The sequence below is a fragment of the Schistocerca gregaria genome, chromosome 4 (genome assembly GCF_023897955.1).
Source record: "Schistocerca gregaria isolate iqSchGreg1 chromosome 4, iqSchGreg1.2, whole genome shotgun sequence".
Classification (NCBI taxonomy): Eukaryota; Metazoa; Arthropoda; class Insecta; order Orthoptera; family Acrididae; genus Schistocerca; species Schistocerca gregaria.
Window position 1 is genome coordinate 258,606,621 of NC_064923.1, and position 24,348 is coordinate 258,630,968.

Here is a 24,348-nt window from a genome sequence, read left to right on the forward strand (position 1 = left end):
ACGCTACACAATGTGGTGATCTGATGGCAGGGTGTGGGTTTTGCGAATGCCCGGTGAATGTCATCTGCCAGCATGTTTAGTGCCAACAGTAAAATTCAGAGATGGTGGCGTTATTTAGGGAGGGGGCTTGCGCCCTTTGTTGTTTTGTGTGGCACTATGATAGCACAGGCCTATACTGATGTTTTGTTTCAATCGCCTGCTTGCTTCCTACTGTTTAAGAGCAATTCGGGAATGGCGACTGCATCTTTCAACAAAGTCGAACACCTGTTCATAATGCACGGCCTGTGATGGGGTGGTTACATGACAATAACACCCCTATAATGGACTGTCCTGGACAGAGTCCTGACCTGAATCCTATAGAACACCACAATGCTGATGTCGTGCCAGGCCTCACCGACAGACATCGATACCTTTCCTCACTGCAGCACTCCGTGAAGAATGGGATGTCATTGCCCAAGAAACCTTCCAGCACCTGATTGAACGTATGCCTGCGAGAGTGGAAGTTGTCATTGAGTGTGAGGGTGGCCCAACACCATATATTGAATCCCAGCATTACTGATGCAGGGTGCCATGAACCTGTAATTCACTTTCAGCCAGATGTCCGGATACTTTCGATCACATAGTGTAACTTTTATCATCAGTTTTAGTATACTGATAAGAAATCACTGTGTTGTCATTGCCAGACAGGTTTTAAAGTGTCCAGTACATTTCCATGTGCCATTGTCCTAAGGAAAGAATTTATTCTCACTAAGGATTTAGTCTGTATTCTACCGGGGTGCTGATAACCATGCCATTGAGCACCGTGAAACCAATATCATAATCAGAACTGCAAGTGTTCATGGTCAACTGGTACCTTTAGTGTGATGGATTTCTGATAATTACTTCCACATGTTTAGTGTAGGTTCAAGAAATATCAGTCCAGAGTTTGGTAAGCCGGCCCTGCAGGAGAGGACTGAATAGCAGCTGTACTTGTAAGATGATCTTGTCTGCCACCTGGATGCATAATATTTGGAGGTTACAACATATCATTGATGCTCCGCAGTGGCCATTCCCCTCCTTCTTCTTCATCTTCTTCTGCATATCAGATGTCAGGTGTTTGCTCCCTTGGACTTTCCAGACTTCTTTAGCCTACCAGATTATAATTTCCGACTGTGTAATTAATCTGCATCTGTTCATACTGTCCAGATATTCACTCCATTTTTATCTGTTATCTTCAATAATAATGAATATGGTCCTAATAATAATTTACGTTAAATGTGTTTGATTCTTTCTTACTGTCACTGTTTTTTAACCTGTTTACACTGATGTGGCCTTTCAAAGTTGTAAGACATTTCTTTGCAGCTGCATGGCTCTTACTTTCTTGTCGTCTGTAAGTGATCCACGACTCATATCTGTAGTTATGCAACTGCATGTGTGTTCCTTTTGCATCTTGTTTCTAAAGTACCCGTTTATTCACCATATAGTGGAGATACTGAGTTGCAAATAGGCACAATGAAAAGAGGTTCACAAATAAAGTTTTCGATCAGTAAGGCCTTCATCAAATACACACACACACACACACACACACACACACACACACAACTGCAGCCTCAGGCAACTGAAACCACACTGCGAGCAGCATCCCCAGTACATGATGGAAGTGGCAATTGGGTGGGTTTATGGAGGAGTGTGGGATGGGGAGAGGGTGAGGGATGCTAGGGTAGGGTTGGTGGACAGTGAAGTATTGCAGGTTAGATGGAGGCCAGGGGAGAGATGGGAAGGGAGGGTTGCAGAAAAGGAGAGAAGTAAAAAGACTGAATGTGATGGTGGAATGACAGCTGTGTAGTGCTGGAATGAGAACAGGCTGGATGGGTGAGGACAGTGACTAATGAAGGTTGAGGTCAGGAGGGTTATGGGCCATGTAGGATGTATTGCAGGGAAAGTTCCCACCTGCACAGTTCAGAAAAGGTGGTGTTGGTGTGGAGGATCCATCTGGCACAGGCTGTGAAGCAGTCATTGAAATGAAGGATGTCATGTTTGACAGTGCGCTCAGCAACGGGGTGGTCCACTTGTTTGTTGGCCACAGTTTGTCGGTGGCTGTTCATGCGGACAGATAGCTTGTTGGTTGTCATGCCTACATAGAATGCAGCACAGAGGTTGCAGCTTAACTTGTAAATCACATGACTTGTTTCACAGGTAGCCCTGCCTTTGATGGGATAGGTGATGTTAGTGACCGGACTGGAGTAGGTGGTGGTAGGAGGATGTATGGGGCAGGTCTTGCATCTAGGTCTATTACAGGGGTACGAGCCATGAGGTAAGGGGTTGGGAGCAGGGGCTGTGTAAGGATGGACAAGTATATTGGTAGGTTCGGTGGTCGGCAGAAGGGTGTGAAGGATAGTGGGCAGGACATTTCTCATTTCAGGCCACGATGAGAGGTAATTGAAACCCTGATGGAGAATGTAATTCAGTTGCTCCAGTCCTGGATGGTACTGAATTAAGAGGGGAATACTCCTCTGTGGCCGGCCTGCGGGACTTTGGGAGGTGGTTGGAGACTGGAAAGATAAGGCATGGAAGGATAATTACAGCCAGTGAAGGCTTCAGCAAGACCCTCGGTATATTTTGAGAGGGACTGCTCGTCACTGCAGATGCGACGACCACGGGTGGCTAGGCTGTACGGAAGGGACTTCTTGGTATGGAATGGGTGGCAGTTTTCGAAGTGGAGATATTTCTGGTGGTTAGTATGTTTGATGCGGACAAAGGTACTGATATAGCCATCTTTGAGGTGGAGGTCAAGATAGCAAAGATGTCATCAGTGAATCTGAACCAGGTGAGGGGTTTAGGATTCTGGGTGTTTATGAAGAATTCCTCTAGATGGTCCATTAATATGTTGGCATAGGATGGTGCCATGTAGGTGCCCGTATCTGTACCCTGTATTTGTTTGTAGGTAATGCCTCCAAAGGAGAAGTAATTATGGGTGAGGATATAGTTGGTCATGACGACTAGGAAGGAAGTTGTTGGTTTGGAATTCGTCGGGTGTTGGGAAAGGTAGTGTTAAATAGCAGAAAGGCCATGGGCATTAGGGATGTTACTGTAAAGGGAGGTGGCATCAATAGTGACGAGCAGGGCACCATGTGGAAAGGAATGGGAACTGTGGAGAGTCAGTGGCAAAAATGGTTGGTATCTTTTATATAGGATGGTAGGTTCTGGGTAATAGGTTGAAGGTGTTGGTCTATGAGAGCAGAGATTCTCTCAGTGGGGGTACAGTAACTGGTCACAATGGGGTGTCCCAGATAATTGAATTCATGGACGTTAGGAAGCATGTAGATGGTAAGAATGCAGGGAATGGTAGGGGTGAGCAGAGTGCTGGACTCCAGGGACAAGTTCTGGGATGAGCCTACAGATTTGATGAGTGACTGGAGATCCTGCTGGATTACTGGAATGGGGTCACTGTGGCAAGGTTTGTAAGTGGAAGTATCTGACAACCGGTCCTTCTGCCGGGTAATCTGTGCAGTTCAAAACAGTAGTGGTGGAGCCTTTGTCTGCAGGTAGGATTATAAGGTTCGGATCAATTTTTAGATGGTGGACTGTCGTTCTTTCTGCAGATGTAAGGTTAGTTTGCATGTTGAGGGATTCGGGGAATCATGGTGAGGCAAGGTTTGAGGTTAAAACATTCTGGAAAGTTAACAGGAGGTGATTTGGTGCCAGTGGGGGGTGAACCACAGTTGAATGGAGGAGTGAACTGAGTTAGGCAGGGTTCAACATTGGTCTTCAGTTGAATCTGATTAGGTAGGGTTGGTGATGAAAGTGTTTCCACTGTAGGGATCGGGAGAAGGAGAAAAGGTCTTTAACAAGTCCTACATGATTGAATTTGGGAGTGGGACAAAAGGTGAGGCCTTTGAGAAGGACTGATATTTCTGTGGGACTAAGGCTTCTGGAGGAAAGGTTCATGGATGTGTTACGTGTCTGGATTTTCTATTGTTTGAATTGTACCTGTTTATTGTTTCACATACATGTTTCCAAATTTTGTTACTTTCCTTTCTACATCTTTATCATACTCGTATGTGATATAACATACCAGATAATTATAGTGGCTGACCTGCTCTTCTGCTGTTATTGTTCACCATTATTTCTGTTCTTACGAGTTCCTGTCCTATAAATGCCATTGTTATAGTTTTCCTTGAGGATGTAATAATATTGTTGTAGTCTTCAGTCATTTTATTTAGAAGGTAAAGTGCTTTTCACAGGTCATTCTTTCTCTGCTAAAATTGTGGCATCATCTACATACAAAATCGCAGTTCAGAGTAGGTGCCATGTTTCTTCTAATACATAAGTGAAACTTAGTTTTCTATTAACTCAGTTAAGTGTGTGTCTGTGTGTACATATAAAAGGGTGTGAACGAACAGTTTTTGCAACTGATGGGTGGAGGTATGGATAGTGATTTCTCATTTTTGACACACTTTCAGAGAAGCTATTTATTTAAATCATGATTATTGTGTTTTTCATCTCCCATAATTTTAGATGTGGGACACTACTTACTTCTAAAACTACAGTGAGGCGTTAGGCTTTCAGAATGAACTTTACTTCCTTTAGGGGGCTCACCACCCTTGGCGACTTTGTGCTTGGCTACCACAGAGCCCCAGCCTTTGCAGCAAGTCTCCCCTTTCCGAGCTGCAGGTATATTCTCCTGTCATTCTTCTTCTCCTCCCTTGGTGAACATGTCTTGAGTATCTTCGTGAATATGTTCAAAAAACTTCAGTAGTCCAACAGTGGAACAGTCTCTTGTCTGCTTTTTCCTTCTTTCTTTCTTCTTTATCTCCTCCCTTCCTACATTTTGGCATTTAAGGTCTCCTTGTTTCTTCTTCCTTGCTGTGTGCTCCTGAAAGGTGGCACATGTGTTTAACATACAGCGGGTGAGGGGTAATATGAGGGTTTGCACTTACTCTCTGGTACAGGTCATGCCCAGGGAGGGATGACTGCCTGAGCTGTTACCTTCCCAATTGTCAATTGGCCCCTCTGTCTGGGGTTCAGGAGGTGTGAACAATCACATAATGTGGGTGAATCCCCCTCTGAGAGGGTTGTCCGTTGGAAGGAGCATGCCATTGGAGACACTGGCAATCTTGGGCATTTCTTTGCAATGAGCCAATTACCATCTCAATCTACATCTACTAAATGTAAACAGAGTGAAGCTAAAGAGTTAAAGATCCCAGCTGCACCTCGGTTTCCCATGATATCGTGTACCAAAGGAGGCCAGTCTTTTGCTATTGTTAATGTATTTCTTATTCAGAAAAGTGTTGATGCAATTGAAGCCCCTGTGAAATCCTGCTTTCGCTTACATAATGGGATTTTGCTTCTGATGATGAACTGTGATTTTCAAGCCCAACAACTGCTTACAGCTTTGCTATTCCACGGCTATCCTGTTCATATCGAGGTCCATCGTACAGGGAGTTTTTTGCGAGGTGTTATTTACACTCAGCTGCTTGATGTTCTGACTGAGGGAGATCTTCAAATTTATCTCTCTGATCAGGGCATTACTGCAGTCAGTCTGGTAATGAAAAAGGTTGATGCAAACTTAGTGCTAACACACACTTTTATCTCACCTTTGATTGAGTAGTGCTACCATCAAAGATTAAGGCAGGCTGTGACATTGTCATGGTCCAACCACATATTCCAAACCGGATGTGTTGCTATCAGTGTTACAGCCACGCTTGCTTGTTCTGTCAAAACCTGGCCAAATGTGTTACTTATGGTACAAATGATCTTGAGGGTGATTGCCCACCTCCTTCTCCGCACTGTATTAATTTTAATGGTGACAATGCTTGCATCCCATGAGTGTATCTCTATGATTGAGCTGCCCAGGACATCTGGGTGAATGAAAAAGTATCCTACCCTGTCGCTTACAGCTTGTCGGCTGGTCAAAAGCCCTGCATTTTACCATCCCGTAGTTGTAGTACGATTTTTGCTACACCGTGCTCCGTGGAGGACATCGCCACAGATACTTGTGACCTCCAGCTCAGTACTGTCGTCGTGAAATTGCCCAGTATCATGGTAGCATTCCTGCAGCTGTGCAACAAGCCACCAAATCTTCGCCCTCAGTGACGAAATCATGTGCTACACAACTGTCAGGCCAGAAAGGACAACAGGAACACTCCCGCAAAGACATTTTAGATCCCTCCTGCCAACAAATGTCAGAGTCTTCACGTGCCAAGTATAAAGGTTCTAACAAACTGAACAAAGGCAAACACTCCTCTCCTTCCCTGACTCCGAAATCCTTTTCAATGATGTCATCACGTGATACCCTCGCCCGGCTGACATCCATTTCACAGGTGTGCACCTACTACTGTTTTACTGCCCTGGAACCTGCAGGCTGACACAGGGATAATGTCAACACCTCTGTAAATTTCACAGAAGAGGATATTTCAGCCTCTGCGCCATGTAGGAATGAATCTTCGAAGGCTGGCACTCAGCGGTAGCTGCCAAAGTGACTTCCCCTTGTTTTTTTCCATCCTCCCCATGCCCCGTTATGATTCTTCTCGAGTGGAACATTTGTGCCATTAGATCTAACAAGGAGGAATTGCAGCTGCTCTTGGAATCACACCGTTAGGCTGTTTTCTTCCTCCAACACACAAAATTGCGTCCTTGTGACCACTTTGATGTCTCGCGTATGCTTCTGGTTTGCTTTGACCTTCCTCCCCTCCACACTCCCCCCTACGGGTCTGGGGGTTAGAATAGGCCTGAGGTATTGGTGCCTGTTGTAAGAGGCGACTAAAAGGAGTCTCACTCTTTCCGTTCCTATGAGTTCAGGTCCCATTCTATGGTTTGACCTGCCACTTTCAAAATTCTACAGAACTGCGAGCCATATGGGGAAGGACGCCTTACATGGTGCATGTGTTATACATAGTGCCCTTAGATTCGATCTCCTGAATGTCTTATGGCTTTGCATCTCCACCTGTGATTCAACTATTTGGGCGAGGACACATTCCGGGGTATGTTATCTTCTTCCGTTGTCTACTGTCCTGTTTCGCCCCCATGACAATATTAGATTTCTCTGCACCCAATATCCAGCATGGTAGCCAGTTCGTTGTAGTGGGGCCATCATGTACCCATTTGGTGGGTAGCCCCCTGACAACACAGGGATTGTACTGCTGATGCCTGAGCTGTAAACTCCCCACATATGCCAAGGAGTAAATGCCTGTCTTCCTGGGGCATCACGACTCTCAGCAACAGCCATCATGCCAATTGGCCTTTTCTGTGGGAAGGTGGTGCCCATGGGGAGACACCCTGATCGGAGTGGATGGCATCAGGGTGGCTGACCCGCAATGAAGCGGACTAAGTCATGTCTTGCTAGTGACCGTACGGTGCCAGCCATCTCTAAGACGGGCTAGATAAAATACAATGCTGACAGGTATGACCCTAAATAGTTACCCTCCCCCATTACACAATGGGAGAAATGTAGAGCTACAGAACAGAGAGCCATATTCGCCTCGGTTTTTAGTCTGTTGCAGAACTGATGGGGACTCTTTTCTACTGATGAAGCATCAGTTTTTCATTGAAGACCTTCAGGATAAGTTTGGAGAAGTGTCAGTGCTGTCAAAGATGCGAAATGGCCTGGGAAACTTTCACCTCTGCTGTCACAGTTGAATCTCCCCCACATGGTAACATTGACTTGATGGTTGAGCAGGTAACTACAATGATTGTTTCTGTAGCAGAAAACGTGATCCCTCATTCTTGAGGGTGCCCCCAGTGAAAGACAGTCCCTTGGTGGTTGCCGCTCACTTAGTCAATTAAGGAGTGTCCGCGAGCTCCACAGCGGCATAAGCATCACCCTTCCCTGGAGCACCTCATAGCCTTTAAACAGCTCTGTGCCCACGTTCTCCATCTTACCAAAACTCAGGGCAGAAGTGTTGGGAAGAGTTAGTGTCGACCAATGGGTGCCTTGTCACCATCCCAAGTCTGGGCAAAGATGAAACAAGTTTTTGGGTACCAGGCACCAACAGGTGTTCCTGGTGTTAACATTAATGGCGTCTTATGTACCGACGCAAACGCAATTGCTGAGCACTTTGCTGAGCACTATGCTTGCTAGCCTTTCCCACTCCCAAACAGCAGATGGAAGAGAAAGTCCTCTCATTCACTACACACCACAGTGAACCGTATAACGCCCCCTTTACAGAGTGGGAGCTCCTCATTGCCCTTGCACATTCCCCCGACAAACCCGGCAAAAACTCACTTTATGTGAATAGCTGTCGGCCCATCAGCTTCACCAACGTTCTTTGTAAGTTGCTGGAAAGTATGGTGAGTTGGCGGTTGGGTTGGGTCCTGGAGTCACGTGGCCTACTGGCTCCGTGCCAGGGCGGCTTCCACCTGGGTCGCTCTACCACTGATAATCTTGTGTCCCTCTAGCCTGCCATGCGAACAGCCTTTTCCAGATGCCAACACCTTGCTGCCATCTTTTTTGATTTACGAAAAGTGTATGACACCACATGGCAACATCATATCCTTGGCACAATATATGAGTGGGGTATCCAAGGCTCGCTCCCGATTTTTATCCAGAATTTCCTGTCGCTGTGTACTTTCCATGTCCAAGTTGGTGCCTTCCATAGTTCCCTCCATATCCAGAAGAATGGGGCCCCACAGGGCTCTGTATTGAGTGTATCTCCATTTTTAGTGCCCATCAATGGTCTAGCAACAGCTGTAGGGCCGTCCGTCTCACCCTCTCTGTATGCAGACAATTTCTGCATTTTGTACTACTCCACCAGTATTCGTGTTGCTGAGCGGTGCCTACAGGGAGCCATCCACAAGGCACAGTCATGGGCTCTAGCCCACGGCTTTCAGTTTTTGGCCACAAAGTCGTGTGTTATGCACTTCTATTGGCGTTGTACCATTCATCCAGAATTAGAACTTTACCTTTCTGACGATCCCCTCACTGTAGTTGAGACATCGATTTTTAGGACTGGTTTTCAACTCCTGATTAACTTGGCTTCCTCAACTTAGTCACCTTAAGCAGAAGTTCTGGCAGCACCTCAATGCCCTTCACTGCCTGAGCAACACCAACTGGGGTGCAGATTGCTCTAAGCTGTTGCAGCTATACAGAGCTCCTATTCAATCCTGCGTTGACTGTGAGAGTCTGATTTATGGTTCGGCGGCACCCTCAGTGTTGCATTTACTTGACCCAGTGCAGCAATGTGGCGTTCGACTAGCGAGGGGAGCTTTCAGTAAGAGTCCGGTAACCAGCGTCTGTGCAGAGGCTGGAATTCCTCCTTTGCAGGTCAGGCATGAACAACTGCCCACCAGTTACATTGCACATGTTCGTTCTCCTGCGCATCCGAATTACCATCTTCTTTTCCCGCCCACGTCGGTTCCTCCGACATCGGCTGCCCAGGTCAGGGCTTACAATTGCAGTTCGCGTCCAGTCCCTTTTTATCTGAACTGGAGTCCTTGGCTTTACCACCTATACGTGAGGTCCAATTGCGTACACATCTGTGATGTACACCTACGCCATGGCTTCGCCTGGACCTTTCACATGGCCAGAAGGACTCCGTTCACTCCGCGGCCCTCCGCTGTCACTTCATCTAAATTTTTGACACTTACCAAGCCCATGAAGTAATTTACATCAACTGCTCTATGGCTGATGGTCACGTCAGCTTCGCATATGTCCATGGAAGACATATTGAACAACCTTCCTTGCCTGATGGCTGCATTGTTTTCACTGTCGAGCTGATGGCTATATCTCGTGCTGTTGAGCACATTCGTTCATGTCCTGGGGAGTCGTTTCTTCTGTGTACTAACTCTTTGAGCAGCCTACAAGCTATCAACCAATCCTACCCTCGTCTCTTTTGGTAGTGACCATCCAGGAGTCCATCTCCGCCCTGGAATGGTCCTGTCATTCAGTGATGTTTGTGTGGACCCCACGACACGTCTGAATCCCAGGTAACAAACTTGCTGACTAGCTGGCCAAACAGGCTGCACAGAAACTGCTTATGGATATCAGCATTCCAATAACTGACCCGTGTTCGTTTTCATGTTGCTAGGATTTTCGGCTTTGGGAGTCGGAATAGCATAGTCTCAGTACGCACAACAAACTGCGTGCCATTAAGGAGACTATGAATGTGTGGCAGTCCTCCATGCGAGCCTCTCACTGTGGTTCTCTGCAAGCTCCACATTGGCAACGCTTGGGTGACCCACGGCTACTTCCTGCGCCATGAAGACACACCTCAATGTCGATGCGGTGCCCGGTTGATAGTGGCCTATATTCTGGTGCACTGTCCCACTTCGACTGCCCTGTGATGAAATCTTCAGTTACCTGACTCGTTGCCACTAATTTTATCTGACAACGCCCCATCGGCTGATTTAGTTTCACCTTTTATTTGTGAGTGTGGGTTTTAAAATTTAATCTAAATTTTTGCGCTTGTCCTTTGTCCCTCTGTGTTCTCCACCCTAGTGCTTTTAGGGTGGAGGGTTTAATGTGTTGCACAGTGGCTGGCTTCTCCTTTTTATTCTCATAGTCAGCCAGTCATGGTAATCTCTTTTGTCAATTTAATCTCTTCTGCCTGTTTCTTGAGTTTCTGTGGTTTTCTTGTCCCCTTTTTTCCACTTAAGTGTATGTTGCCTTTCCATTGTTCTTGTGGTTTTTCCTTTCTTTCCATTTTGTGTTGTCAGTCTTCTTTGTTTTATTCTCACCCTTGTGGCATTGTTTTATTTGAGTCATGCTGCTCATTCGGGATGGTGTCCATAGCCAGACTACTCATTGAACACCGGCTGCAAGTTGTTGCAGTCTGCATTTTCCTTCCTTGTTATACTTTTTCTCTTTGTGTTGTCTACATCCGTCCATCACTTGCTGGCACCAGGGCATACGCACTCCAGCTTATTGGTCAGCTCCCTCACTCCTTTTTGCTACTTGGCAACTTTAATGTCCACCATGCCCTTTGGGGCTCTTCAAGAACCTATCTATGATGTTCCCTCTTGGCTGACCTTCTCAACCAACTCAACCACACCTGTCATAGCACTGGAGCACTCAAGTTCCTTTCAGACTACACACACCTATTACCATTTGGACCTTTTGTTCTGCATTGCCCAGCTTGTCATCTCATGTGGTCCATTGTCTTTGACATGTACTAGAGCAACCATTTCCTGTGTGCTGTCTGTTTGCTGACATCTACCCCACCTGCATGTAAACCCAATTGGCAGCTTCCTAAGCCCAATTGGGGACATTTGACAAACAATATTTCCTCAGTTGTGATGACCTTATGAATGTTATCCTTACTGCCACAGAATGTTCCATACCTTGCAATTCTTTACCACGCCATGTTCCTTTGCCTGATGGACTGAGGCGTGCTGCGGTGTGATTTGCATGTAGAGATGTGGTGTTCTTGCTTTTAACTGTTGTCCTACAATGGCAAACTGTATTTGTTACAAACGGTTGTGTGTGCAGTGTCATCACATTCTTCGGGGTAGCAAAGAAAGCAAGCTGGATTTTTTTAAATAGTTCTTTTTAAGTTTCACTCCCTCTTCTGTCATGTGGGGCAACATCCATTGGCTGTCTGGGACTGAGGTCCATTCCCTGATTTCCAGCTTGATGATGTCATTGTGGACCCTATTGCTACCTCCAACACTCTGGGCCCCTATTTTGCAGAGATTTGAAGCTTCACCCATTAGCACCCAGCCTTTCTCCCGCTGAAATGAGTGAAGGCGGCTCAGGTGACATCCTACTCCTCTCAGAATTGTTAATGCTACAACGCTGGCCTTGCTATAAGAGAGATTGACCATGCTCTCATCTCACCCCGAACTTCTGCCCGAGGACTGGATGGTGTTTACATTCAGATGTGGCAGCACCTTTCTCTTTCGTACATACAATCATGTTTGGGCAGATGGTACATTTCCCACATGTTCGCCTAAAGCCACTGTCGTACCCACACCTAAGCCCAGCAAGGACAAACAGCTTCCTTCTAGCTGCCACCCCATTTATGTCCCCAGCTGTATTTGCAAGGTGGTGGAACGTATGATTCTTGGCAGTCTGGTATAGTGACTGTAGTCTCACAATCTACTGACCATTGCGCACTGTTGATTTCATGTGCACCGTTCTTCAGGTGACCTCGCGCCACTTTGTCAAATCATGTTGTGAACAGTTTTCTGCAGAAATAAGACATGTGGCCATGTTTTTTGATTTGGGGGATTCCTAAGACACGTGTTGGAGGACTTGTATCATCCATACTCTATACATGTTGGGCTTCCAAGGCTGCCTGCCCAGTTTCCTTCAGAAATTTTTAAAAGACTGAGTTTTCAAAGTACATGTTGGTTTAACCTTGTCAGATACCTTTATCCAGGAGAACAAGTGGCCTCAAGCCTCCATCCTGAGAATTGTCCTCTTTACTATAGCCATTAACCCTGTTATGGACTGTCTCCCACTAGGAATCTCCAGCTTCCTTTTCATCAATGACTTTGCGATTTCTTACTATTTGCCATGGACTTGTCTCCTTGAGCGGCACCTTCAATGATGACTTGATTGTCTTTACTAAACCATTTGTATGAATTTCTGGCAGCTCAGAGGGTTTCTTCCACCGTCTTTACATCTTGGGCCTGTTGCTCTTCTGTTTGCTGATACTATAAAATTCCTGTGGCTCATGCTTGATGGGAAACTTCCTTGGTCCTCCCATGTGTCTTACGTGGACGCATGCTGTGCCTGGTTCCTCAATTTCCTACATGTCCTAAGTGATACTTCCTAGGAGTGGATCGGACCACCCTTCCCTTTTTGTATCAATCCCTTGCCCAGTTGAAACTATAGTATGGGTGTTTTGTGTATTCCTCTGCATGTCCGTCCATGTTACAATGTCTTAACACAATCCACCAGCATGGAATAGATGTGGCCACTGGCGTCTTTCACCCTGGATTGATTGAGAGTATCTATGCAGAAGTTGCAGAACTACCATTGTCATACTGGCATGAAGTCCTCTACAGTGAATACCCATGACATTTATCTGCCATGCCCAACCACCCATCCTAGGCTCTCTTTTTTTTTTGATGACTTCCTTGACCACCAGTATGGGGTGTGCTCTTTTTGTCTTGTTACCTCCCAAAGTTAGCTTTTGGCTACTGGTTCAGCAGATTGACTTCACACCACTGGCCATGTTCCAGATGGGTATTCAGTGTGTATGCCTGCGGGCCTCATTCAACAGTATGAGTGGTCACCAGTTTGTTTAATCCATGGGAGAACCACAGATACAGAAGGAACTTAATTGTATGACTTGAAGATAGACGTGAACTATCCTGAGAAAGTCTATTAACGAAGTTTCAAGAACAGACTTTAAATTGTGGCTCTAGGAATATACCAGTGCAGGAGAATGCTAAATGTGAGCAATGCATTGGAGATTGTACTAATTCCTAGAGTCATCATTTAAAGATGCTTCTTGAAACTTTGTTGATAGACTTCCTCAGGATCGTTTACGTCTATCTTCCAAGAGTAATCCAGTTCAGTTCCTTCAGTATCTGTGACACTCTTCCACAGATTTAATAAACCCGTGACCATTCATACTGCCCTTCTCTGTATGTTCATATTGCCTTCATACAGGTGCTGCACACTTCAATAACATTCTAGGTTAGGTCACAGGAGTGATTTGTAAGCAATCTACTTTGTAGACTGACTGCATTTCCCCAGTATTCCACCAATAAACCGATGTCTGCCACCTGCTTTACCCACAGCAGAGCCTGTGCGCTCATTCATGTCGTATCCCTACATTGTGTTACGTCCAGGTACTTGCATGAGTCGGCCGATTCCAACAGTCGTAGGATACAATGTTTTTTGTTTTGTGAAGTGCACAATTTTACATTTCTGAACATTTAAAGCAAGTTGCCAATCTTTGCACCACTTTGAAGACCAGACTGAATATTTATGCAGCTTCTTTCAGATAGTACGTCATTATACATAACTGCATCACCTGCAAAAAGCCTGAGGTTAACATTCTATTAACATTGTCTGCAATTTCATTAATATAGAATGTGAAAAGCAAGCATCTCAACACATTTCTCTGGGACACACCTGAAGTTACTTCTACATCTGATGACTCTCCATGCAAGATGACATCCTGTCCTCTCTACAGAAAAGTCCTCAATCCATTCAAGTTTCACCCAATGCCCCATATGGTCATACTTTGGACAATAAACATAGGTATGGCACAGAGTAAAATGCTTTTTGGAAATCAAGAAATAATGCATACGCATGGTTGCTTTGATCCAAAGCTTTCAGTATGTCAGGTAAGAAAAGTGTGAGTTGGGTTTCATGTGATGGATTTTTTAGGAATCCATGCTGATTGGCATTGATGAGGTTATTCTGTTAAAGGTACCTCATTACATTTGAGCTCAAAATAACGTTCTAATATTCTACAACAAATTGATGTCAAAGATATTAGATGGCAGTTTTGTGGATCACTTCTACTACCCTTCCTGCAGACGGGTGTGACCTGTGCATTTTTCAAAGAATTCTGCATTGTTTTATGTTTGAGGGATCTACAATAGATTATAGTTAGAAGAAGGGCTAACTTAGCTGCAAATTCATATATAATCTGACAGGTATTCCATGGGGTCCTGGAGCTCTGTTCAATTTTAATGATTTCTGCTGTTTCTCAACACCGCTGACACTAATTCTTATTTCACTCATCTTTTCAGTGGTATGAGGATTAAATTGGGCAGTTATCGTGAGTTTTTTGTTGTAAAGGAAAATTTTAAAACAGAGTTAAACATTTCAGCCTTCGCTTTGCTACTCTCAATTTCAGTTCCTGTCTCATTCGCTAGGGACTGGACACTAACTTTGGTGCCCCTAACAGTCTTTATATAGGACCAGAATGTCTTTGGGTCTTTGTGATAGATCATTTGACAATATTCTGCTTTGGTAGTCTTTCATGGCATCACACATTGCTCTCGACAGCTCTCTTGTCATCTGTGATACTTTAGCCACAGGGTCAGAACTGCACTGAACTGTGGGCACACATTTCAAACAGTCAGTAGTTTCAGAGAATAGCAGTATCATAGTACACTTCATGAATCACAACTAAATGAAGGTGCTGACAGAGATCTCTCATTTCTCAAATTCAATCTTAAAATTAAAACTGCATAATATCTCATCAATCATAACTCTAAATATCTTTTCAGCAAGGCCTGAGATGCCACTCGATATGTACATAAAGAATGCCAAGACCAGAATAGAACTTTCCTACTTGCTATTTTAACTACCTTTCAGTATAAACCTGGAATATTCCTGCACCCTCTAGTTTCTAAATATTAGTTAGCCTATCAGCTTTCATGTCAACAACAACAACAACAACAACAACATTAGCTTTCATGTCTGTCTTTGTTCACTTCCTCATGACAAACAATGTTTTTACAGGATTGTTTTGGAGTTAGGACAGTTCTGTTTTTATTCACACTGGTTTAGGAAACGTAAATATAGTTAATACTAGTGAAGCAAGCAAAATACATTTTTTTTAGAGATGGTTTGGGAAATCACTTAAAATTAGTTTTAAAACATTATGCCTTGGTCGAGAAACAGCTAATGCATTGAAACATTTTTGTTCCAGTTACGAGCAACAGGTAATGATGGAAGACTTTTCAAAAAGCCTTTACATCAGCTGCAGTGTCAGAAAATAACTTTGGAGTCTGGATGTGAGGCTGAAGTCCCTACTTTCATTATTGAAGCTTGTAAATGCATTGAAGAGAACTGTGGTACAGAAGGGCTCTTTCGCAAAGCAGGTTCAAACGCTCGACAAAGGCAGATAAAGGTGTGTATGTAACTAATCAAATAATGTCACTTAATTATAGCATTGTTAAAATGGTGTCATATAATTTGTGTGCAGAAACAGAATCTGTGCCATAATCCAATACTTGTGGGGGTTGAAAAAATGCTAAGGGGAAATTTATTTTTGGATGATTCATCTTTCCATTCTGACCCAACACTATGCCAGAATTGAAGTTGTTATTTCATCAGTTGACTAGAAAGTGAGGATTTGCAACCAGAATAGATTTCCTTTGCTTAATTTGTTTATTTTATTATTTTAATTTTTTAAATTTGATTTGCATATTGAATTTTTGCAGACGCATCTTGACAGTGGTGGAAAACTTGGTAGACAGCATCATGTGATAGACGTTGCAAATGTTCTGAAGCATTTCTTCAGAGAGCTTCCAGAACCACTCCTGCCATACATTTACCATGATCTTTTTATGCGGTATGTTCATACACTGGTGAATAATATTTACAGATGCAAACTTTAGTGTAGTACATAATCAAAAAAATAAAGTGAGTCCTTCTGCTTGTTATTCCATATGTTTTTCAGGACATGATTATTTTCTTGCAATACATGCAAACAGATGATGTACCTTTGATAGTTTTACTCTTGTGTTTGAGAAGTTCTGTGCTACCACATAGATTTCTTTTCCAAATATCGATATTGTATTTCTTGTTCACTTCCACTGTCATTTAAACTTGGCATCACAAACACTGTATTACACTATGCGTCCATTTTCTATTGCTGTAGCGTGTTTAGTGTCATAGGTGTCAACTTCATGCATCTTTCATCTTCCACTAATTTGGCCACATGCAAACATGTAGTAACTCTTACACAGGTATGATTACTCCACTGCTCCTCTCAGCACTAGAATAATGCCACATTTTCACAGCACAGTTTAAATACTTCTCAGTTTGGCTTTTGTGATTTGATTCTCTAGAGAGCCATATGTTATCTAACAAAAGTCTCACTGAAAGAGCTAAACAACAAAGCTATTCTGTTGGCGCTATCTGTGCCTTTCTTTGTGTGGGCCGTAAAATTATACACAACACGTAATAATGTTTAATCAAGCAATGAAAAATCCAGGACGGAATGATGACTGTTATGAAAAGGATAGATTGCTACTCACCACGTAGTGGAGATGTTGAGTCACAAACAGGCACAACAAAAAAATTGCTGAGCAAGTAAGCTTTGGCTAAAAGGCCTTCTAGAGTACACACACACACACACACACACACACACACACACACACACACACACACACACACAGAGATGCAGTCTGGATGGTGGGGCAAGTAGGAGGCTGGGGGAGGGAGGGGGAGGGAGAGCGGGTTAGTGAGAATTCAGGGATGTGGTGGGAATTGGGAGAGGGCAGCTGGGTGCTGTTCTGAGGAGGGTTGGGGTGGGTGGAGGGAGTAAAAAAGCAGAGAACTAAAAAGACTGTGGTGCATTGGTGGAACAGAAGGCTCTGTTTTGCTGTAGTGGCAGCAAGGAAGTGCACAGGTGGCTGAAGGACACTGATTATTGGAGTTTGGCCAGGGGGTACTCTGTCCTCCACCCACCTATTCCCTTCCCTGCTCCCACACCAATGCAACCACAATCCTTTTACTTCCCCTTTTCTGACCCCCCCCCCCCCCCCCCCTTTCCCTCTTCCCACCCCAAACCTTCTGAATGCACTAGCTGTTCGAATGTGTCCCAACCATGTCGCTGTATGCTCTCACAAGTAGCACTTTACTGTCCCCCACTGCTACCTTGCTATCCCTTCCCCTAGCCAACCCAGCCTTGTCCCTAATGCCACCACCTGGAATGCTTCTCCCATCGTGCACAGTTGCTCACAGTCCGGCCTCGGCAGCCAGTGACAATGACAGTGGTTGTGTGTGTGTGTGTGTGTGTGTGTGTGTGTGTGTGTGTGTGTGTGTGTTTTGTCTAGAGGAAGGCCTTCTGGCCGAAAGCTTACTTGTTCAGCAGCATTTTTGCTGTGCCTGTCTGCGACTCAACATCTCCACTACATGGTGAGTAGCAATCTGCCATTTTCGTGATATTGTACTAGCATTTAAATATTTGTTTAATAAAAGTGAAGCACATTATCCTACTCTTTTAGATGGAATATGTTACAGGCATTGCTTAGTGAGGAAACAGTGGTGCATCGCTTGCATATTCCACTAGAATTAATTGTTGTTTCTCACGCAACCTGAAAAACAGAACATTGGATGTGAGGCAGTAATGCTTTCCTGCTCTTATTGCACTTATTGTTGTACCTTGTATTGTTCCCCATTTAATCTGGGTATTTTTAGGAATTTTCTGTCATTGTGATCAGCTTTCTGGAGTAAACATGCCCGTATGCTTCGAAGATGCTGCATAAGCTGTTGCTTTGGTGGAGAATGGTTGCAGCAAGCATTATGCTGTGGAAGTGTTCAGAACTGCAGCTTCCACTACTTCCAGCACCGTAAGAAGGTACAGGGAAGTTGGAGACTATGCAAGGAAATCAGGATCAGGTGTGAGAACAACAACATGGGCACAGTATTACCACTTTTTACAATATCAGGTTTTCCACAACTGTCATTTTGCTACTGCTGAAGCACGAAATTAACTCCACCAGTGTCACTGGGAGAACCATCTGAAGAAGACTGGAAGAAGTCAATCTTCAATTCTGAAGACCCACCACATGCCCAGAACTCACTAGAGAGCATCACACAACTTCATCTGTTTTGCATATAGTATCATGGCAGGAGAGAATAACTGAGAGAGCAAGAGTCATTCATTGATCTTGCATGTTCTCATCCAGGATGCCTCTACAGGGTAGTTCTTTGTTGGGATGGCAAGAAAACAGTATGACTGCAAGAACAAATTTGGTCTCTGTAGAGCTACTGGTCTTAGATCATATTGGTATGTGGTGGTAATCCTTCTGTAGCTTATTGGACCCTTTGCTCCATCTGTTGGTGATTCTTGACAGTGCATGCCCACATGTTGCATGAATTGTGCAAGAGTTCTTGGATGAAGCAGAGATTATGCTATGCCTCAACTGCTCAAACCCCTGATTTGAATCCTGTTCAGCTTGTACAGAACCACCTGGGCAAAAGGGTCAGTGAGCATTATTCAGAGACCCTCCTGAAAGAATGGGAGATGATACCTCAAGAAGACACTACAGTATTAATCAGGAGCATGCGTGGAAGGTAGGAGGTTTTGATTGGTGCAGGAGGTAAGATGCCTTTGAAAATGGAAAGAGAGGTCTGTGTAGTGTAGAAAACTAAAACAGAGGTGCATTTCCCCTTGTGAGATTCCTCAAACTTTGCTTGAAGTGTCAATCCATTCATGTTACTTCCGCCTCTTTGGGCTTAATTTTATATAAATGTCATTTTCTTCTTTGTCGGACACCTAATTGGACCTCTACCAAAATTTTTGTTCATAAATTAGTAGATCAGTTTCATGCAAGTGGTTGCAATTTAAAATGGAAAAATTGAAATTCATGTTCTTCAGGAAATTGAAGTGGTACATTTTTCGTGCCATCAGTGTAGATGCGGAACTAAGATGCTATGATATTACTGACGTACCTCTTGCATAGATGGAATCTCATCTCAGTGGAAGGCCGAGGGTATCATTGACAGATGAAACTATCTCCTCCCCCTGTATATCTCATTCCATCTCCTCCTCGCCCGGTCTCCTCGCCCTGTATATCTCGCCCAGTCTCCTCCCGGGTCCAGGGATTAAAATAGACCCGAGGTAATCCTGCCTGTCATAAGAGGCAACTAAAAGTTCGGCCTTTATGTGTTAGTCCCCGGTATGGTTTGACCCCAACTTTTTTTTTCAAAATTTTCCTGAAGAGTGAGCCAATTTGGGAAGAGCGCCTTACATTGTGCATTGTGTCCACGTGCATTGAGATCTTTAGCCTACTTTCTCGTATTCACATTGCAATCCAGCTCATTCTCCACCTCTTTTTCCGAGGACACCTTCCTGGGTGCGTTATCCACCATGCACTTTGCAGTGTTGCTTTCTGCACAGATAACAACCATGGACTTCTTTGCACCTCATATCCAGCATGGTAGCCAGTCCATTGTGGTGAGGCTGCCATGTACCCTGTTGGTTATAGCCCCTTGACAACACAGGGATTGCTCTGCTGATGCCTGCGCCGTTAACTGCCCATGTACGCCAAGGAGTAGATGCCCGTCACCCTGGGGCATCAGGACTCTCGGCAAAGGCTGTCCTGCCAGGTGGCCTTTGCTGTGGCTGGGTGGCTCCCATGAAGAGGGCCCCTGGTCAGAGTGGATGGAATCAGGGCAGATGACACGTGATGAAGCATACCATGTCATCACTTGCTGGTTATCAGACACCAGCAGTCAGTAAGTGTCCCAAGTCTCAGTACAGTGCAAGAAAGTACAACCCTAGATCTTTCCCCTCCCTGGCCACACCATGGGAAGAACGCATGCTAAGGATGGCAGCAAACCTTATTCACCGTGGTACCTCATATGTACAAGAACTAATGGAGACTCCTTTGTTTCGATGAAACCATAGTTTTTTGTAGAGCATTTAGAGGACAAGTTTGGGGAGGTGGAGGGCTTGTCCAAAATGCGCTCTGGGCCAGTCTTCATAAAACCAGCATCCTCTGTCCAGTCACAGGCTTTACTCGCTTGTAACAAGTTGGGGGATGTTTCTGTTACCATCATGCCACATAAGAGCTTAAATATGGTGAGGGTATTATATTCAGGGTGTATACGCACCAGGAGATCCGGGAAAAACGAGGGAATTTTTTCATCCGGAAGAAAACCGGGAAAAACACGGGAATTTTTTAGAACTCTGGGAATTTTTCAGAATTTTAGTTTTCAATTAAATTTTTGTAATTTTGATTGCTAACAACTGATAGTCTAACAAATAATGTTACTCTACCTTGCTACTGCAGAATTCTATTGCAGCAATAAAACATGAACGGGAGAAAAATGAAGTAAAACTTAGGTTGCAAAGGAAATGCGCTATTTACAAGAAAACAAACTGCACCCACAAACGTCTGCCAACAACAAAATGTGTTAAATGCATTAGGATGAAAGACTATGCAATACTTCATAACAGCAAACTGCTTGCAAACTGCTCACAATTGTTTACATTAGCTTAGTTAGAGAAGATGCCAGTCATGTATGAACAGTACATTCTCCCACTTCTGGCTACTTGGAAGTGTGGTTGTAGCAAGCAGCCAGATGCTACCCAGAAAATTTTTCTGGGGCGCAGTGTTTACATTTAATTATTTTGCTGTTTCCACTTTGATTACAGAGCTCACATAAAATGAAAACAAAACTGATTTCTGTGGCCGGAAGCCATCTATTCATAGGTTTTGTAGATTCATAGATAAAATAAATCACATAATTATGGAAGGCTAAAATACATTATTTGTTTCAGTTTTTTGGTTTTATTTTAATTCCAGGTTTTTAAGAGTCAAGCATTAATCGCCTTGCAGAATGGTGAAGTTATTTTCGAGGGTTTGCTAAAGAAATTGAGTTGTTGTTAATCTTTACCTCTGAGGCAATCCATTTATTTGAAACGAAGTGTTTTGTTCCATACTACTGACTAGTTTCAACTGTTTGCCGGATTACAAGTGCACATTTTCTTCTTTTGTCACGTAAGGCACTATCAATAAAATGAAATTAGTGTATGGCATTGTTGGCCGGGAGGCCCCTATTCCGGGAAGTTCGGCCTCCAGGTGCAAGTCTTTATTTCATTCAATGCCACGATAATAAGAAACCAAACACGAGATACGCAGTATTGAAAATTTACATCCCGAAAACCGCACTGAAAAACTTAATTTCAGGTTGGTACCTACTTCATTGTGAATCTGAACATACAAATCTACACTTTAAGCAGAATTGGGTGTTTTAGTATGGTTTACGAAATTCCTATGCTCTTGGACACTCCTAGAAAAAGACCAATTTATATGTGAAACTTTAGCTTTTCTGGTGGCTAATTGATCTTAGAGACCAGTATTATATGCAAAATTGTAGCTTCCCTTGCAGCCACACTTGCATATTAATTTAAACCATTAACTTTTCCTGCTTGTGTGTTCGCGCTATTTAACAGTAACATTGCTGTTGACATGTCTACATCACACGTTGTATGCTCTGAATACCTGCTTTCATTAGCTGGCGAGATCACGTGGCATTATAATTGACTTACAAAAGCGCATCGCAAACTCGATTTCAATGCTTCAAAAAGTAACTTGCCGAATTTGGTGGAATTCGAATTTATACTTTTGTAATATGAAAATATGCAGCGTACTTGTGGCTACCTATAATTTTTTTCATCCCCGCTCGCAATCGTTTACTAATGTGCCAGGAATTTCAAGCTGCTGCATTAAAAACCTTAACCCTTCAGAGGATTGATAAGTTTTACTGCTACGAAGGAAAGTATCTTGTCATTTAGCACGGAAAAATTGTATTCTTGTCCACAGATACACCCTGTATATTCCACAGGGACCTTCTTTTGTAGTCTGACGATGAGCTGCGTTCCAATTTTGAGTGGCGAGGTGTTTATTCGTGTGGCGCTTCCATCAGGGTCAGAGGGATAATCAAGTTGCCACTGGTGCCTTTGTCTTGGCCTTCGAGGGTGACACCTTACCCACGAAGGTCAGGATTGTGGTCCACCGCTGTGATGTCAACCCTTACATCCCTCCCCTGATGTGGTGCTTTAAGTGCTGGAAGTTCGGCCATATGTCTTCCCGCTGCGCTTCCAGCGTCACATGTCGAGATTGTGGATGTACTGCAGTGAGCATCATTCACCTTCCTTGACAGACTGCAGGATTTTACAGAAAGAGAGGAAAATCAAGGAATACAAGACCCTGGACCGACTGACATATACTGAGGCTAAGAGAAAGTATGAGCACCTACATCCTATGGCTATGACCACCTTATACGCCGCCGCTGCGACAACAGCTGTAGCCCCATCAGTTCTGCAATTTTCAGTCAGCTCTGAGCCAGAAGACTACACCTGGCTCCTTGATGGTGGGCGGCACATACCTCCCTGTTGCTCCCACACTGCCTACCTCAGGAGCACTGCCCCCCAACCATCGGAGACTCCAGACCCCACATACCAGCTGGAGAAGCGGAAATTTTCTTTGGCTCCTCTCTCCAGGAAGGGATCCCTTGGTTCACCCCCTTCCCAGGTTTCTGCTAGTGGAAAGATGACATCCCCTAGTGGCTGAAGTGCCCAAAAGCAGCTGGTCGTAGGACTTCATGATCCTCCTCAGTCCCGGATACTGAATCAGTGAAGCCACCCCAGCCACATAAACCCAAGAAACAGTGGGAAAAGTCAAAAAAGAAGACCCCTAAGACCAAGGAAATTGCAGTGGCTCCCACACCACCGCTACATACAAGTTCTGTGCCTGGGGATGAGATGGAGATTCTGGCGTCCGCTGAGGACCTAGATCTCACTGGACCCTCAGACACAATAGATACAAACTGCTCAGGCAGTATGTTGGTGGCAGCAGATGACCCAGAAGTATAAACAGCATTATTGAATGTTCCATGCCATCCCCCCACCCCCCGGTGCCCTCCCGCTCCTCAGCCCTGCCCCGCCCGGTGCCCTCCCGCTCCTCAGCCCCGCCCCGCCCGGTGCCCTCCCGCTCCTCAGCCCCGCCCCGCCCGGTGCCCTCCCGCTCCTCAGCCCCGCCCCGCCCGGTGCCCTCCCGCTCCTCAGCCCCGCCCCGCCCGGTGCCCTCCCGCTCCTCAGCCCCGCCCCGCCCGGTGCCCTCCCGCTCCTCAGCCCCGCCCCACCCGGTGCCCTCCCACTCCTCAGCCCCGCCTCTATATATTTGGCGTTGTCCCCTCCCCCTCTGTATATCTTGCCCAGTCTCCATGTCCCCGTCAAACTAGTTCTTGTATTTTTCATCAGTTTTAATTTTTTGATACTAAATGGTATTTTGTCTCAAATGAGGTATTGTCTGAATTAAAGTACTTCGTTCTCGTTTGCCTGAGAGTGCTAAGCTTTTCAAAAAGGTGTTTGTAACTGCAAGATGTTTAGGTTATTTATCTTCTGATGCTTATGTCATTTCTGTGAGTTGTATGCATGTTTTCAAAACTTTCAGTTGCTTGCTGTTAAAAGAAATGAAAGTAGAGGCAGTTCTTCTAACATGTTTGCTTCTACCAGCAGTACATCTCGCTTCACTAGAATACATAATGCAGGTAAGTTAAATACTATACAGTGATTTCTACAAACTCCTCTAGGCTCTCTGTCACAGGTGGACAGAAGTCAGATTTCTGCTGACTGCTTTGAATTTTTAGTTCTTTCAGAGAGTTGCATCACAGTCTGAACTGAACAAAATGGATACAAGAAATCTGGCTATTATTTTGACACCTTCTATTATGCCAGTGGATGAAAAGATGATTACCAATACAGGAACAAGGTTGGGGTACCACGTCAGTATTGTTGAGGTCAGTTTGAATTCAGTCAGTTGGTGCTCCATTTTCCACACAATATTTTTAATGTTACCTGCTGAAATAAATCTTGCACTATATTCTCTTTCTTTCCTATTACTATTACTGTTCTTTTTTTCTTTTGTTATAAATTTGACAGTGAACAGGAAAAGGATTAGTGGGGATGACTTACAGACTCCTACACATTTCATTCA

At 44.4% G+C, this 24,348-nt stretch overlaps 1 protein-coding gene across 4 annotated transcripts in view; it reads left to right on the plus strand.

The window, feature by feature from the left end:
- Positions 1-24,348, plus strand: part of LOC126268092 (uncharacterized) — a 92,365-nt gene that overhangs the window by 12,315 nt on the left and 55,702 nt on the right. For all 4 annotated transcript variants that reach the window (XM_049973599.1, XM_049973598.1, XM_049973600.1 and 1 more), the window contains exons 2-5: positions 15,540-15,740; positions 16,054-16,184; positions 23,806-23,902; positions 24,002-24,151. In XM_049973599.1, coding sequence (XP_049829556.1) covers positions 15,540-15,740; positions 16,054-16,184; positions 23,806-23,902; positions 24,002-24,151 — 579 coding nt within the window. The remainder of the gene's footprint in view (positions 1-15,539; positions 15,741-16,053; positions 16,185-23,805; positions 23,903-24,001; positions 24,152-24,348) is intronic.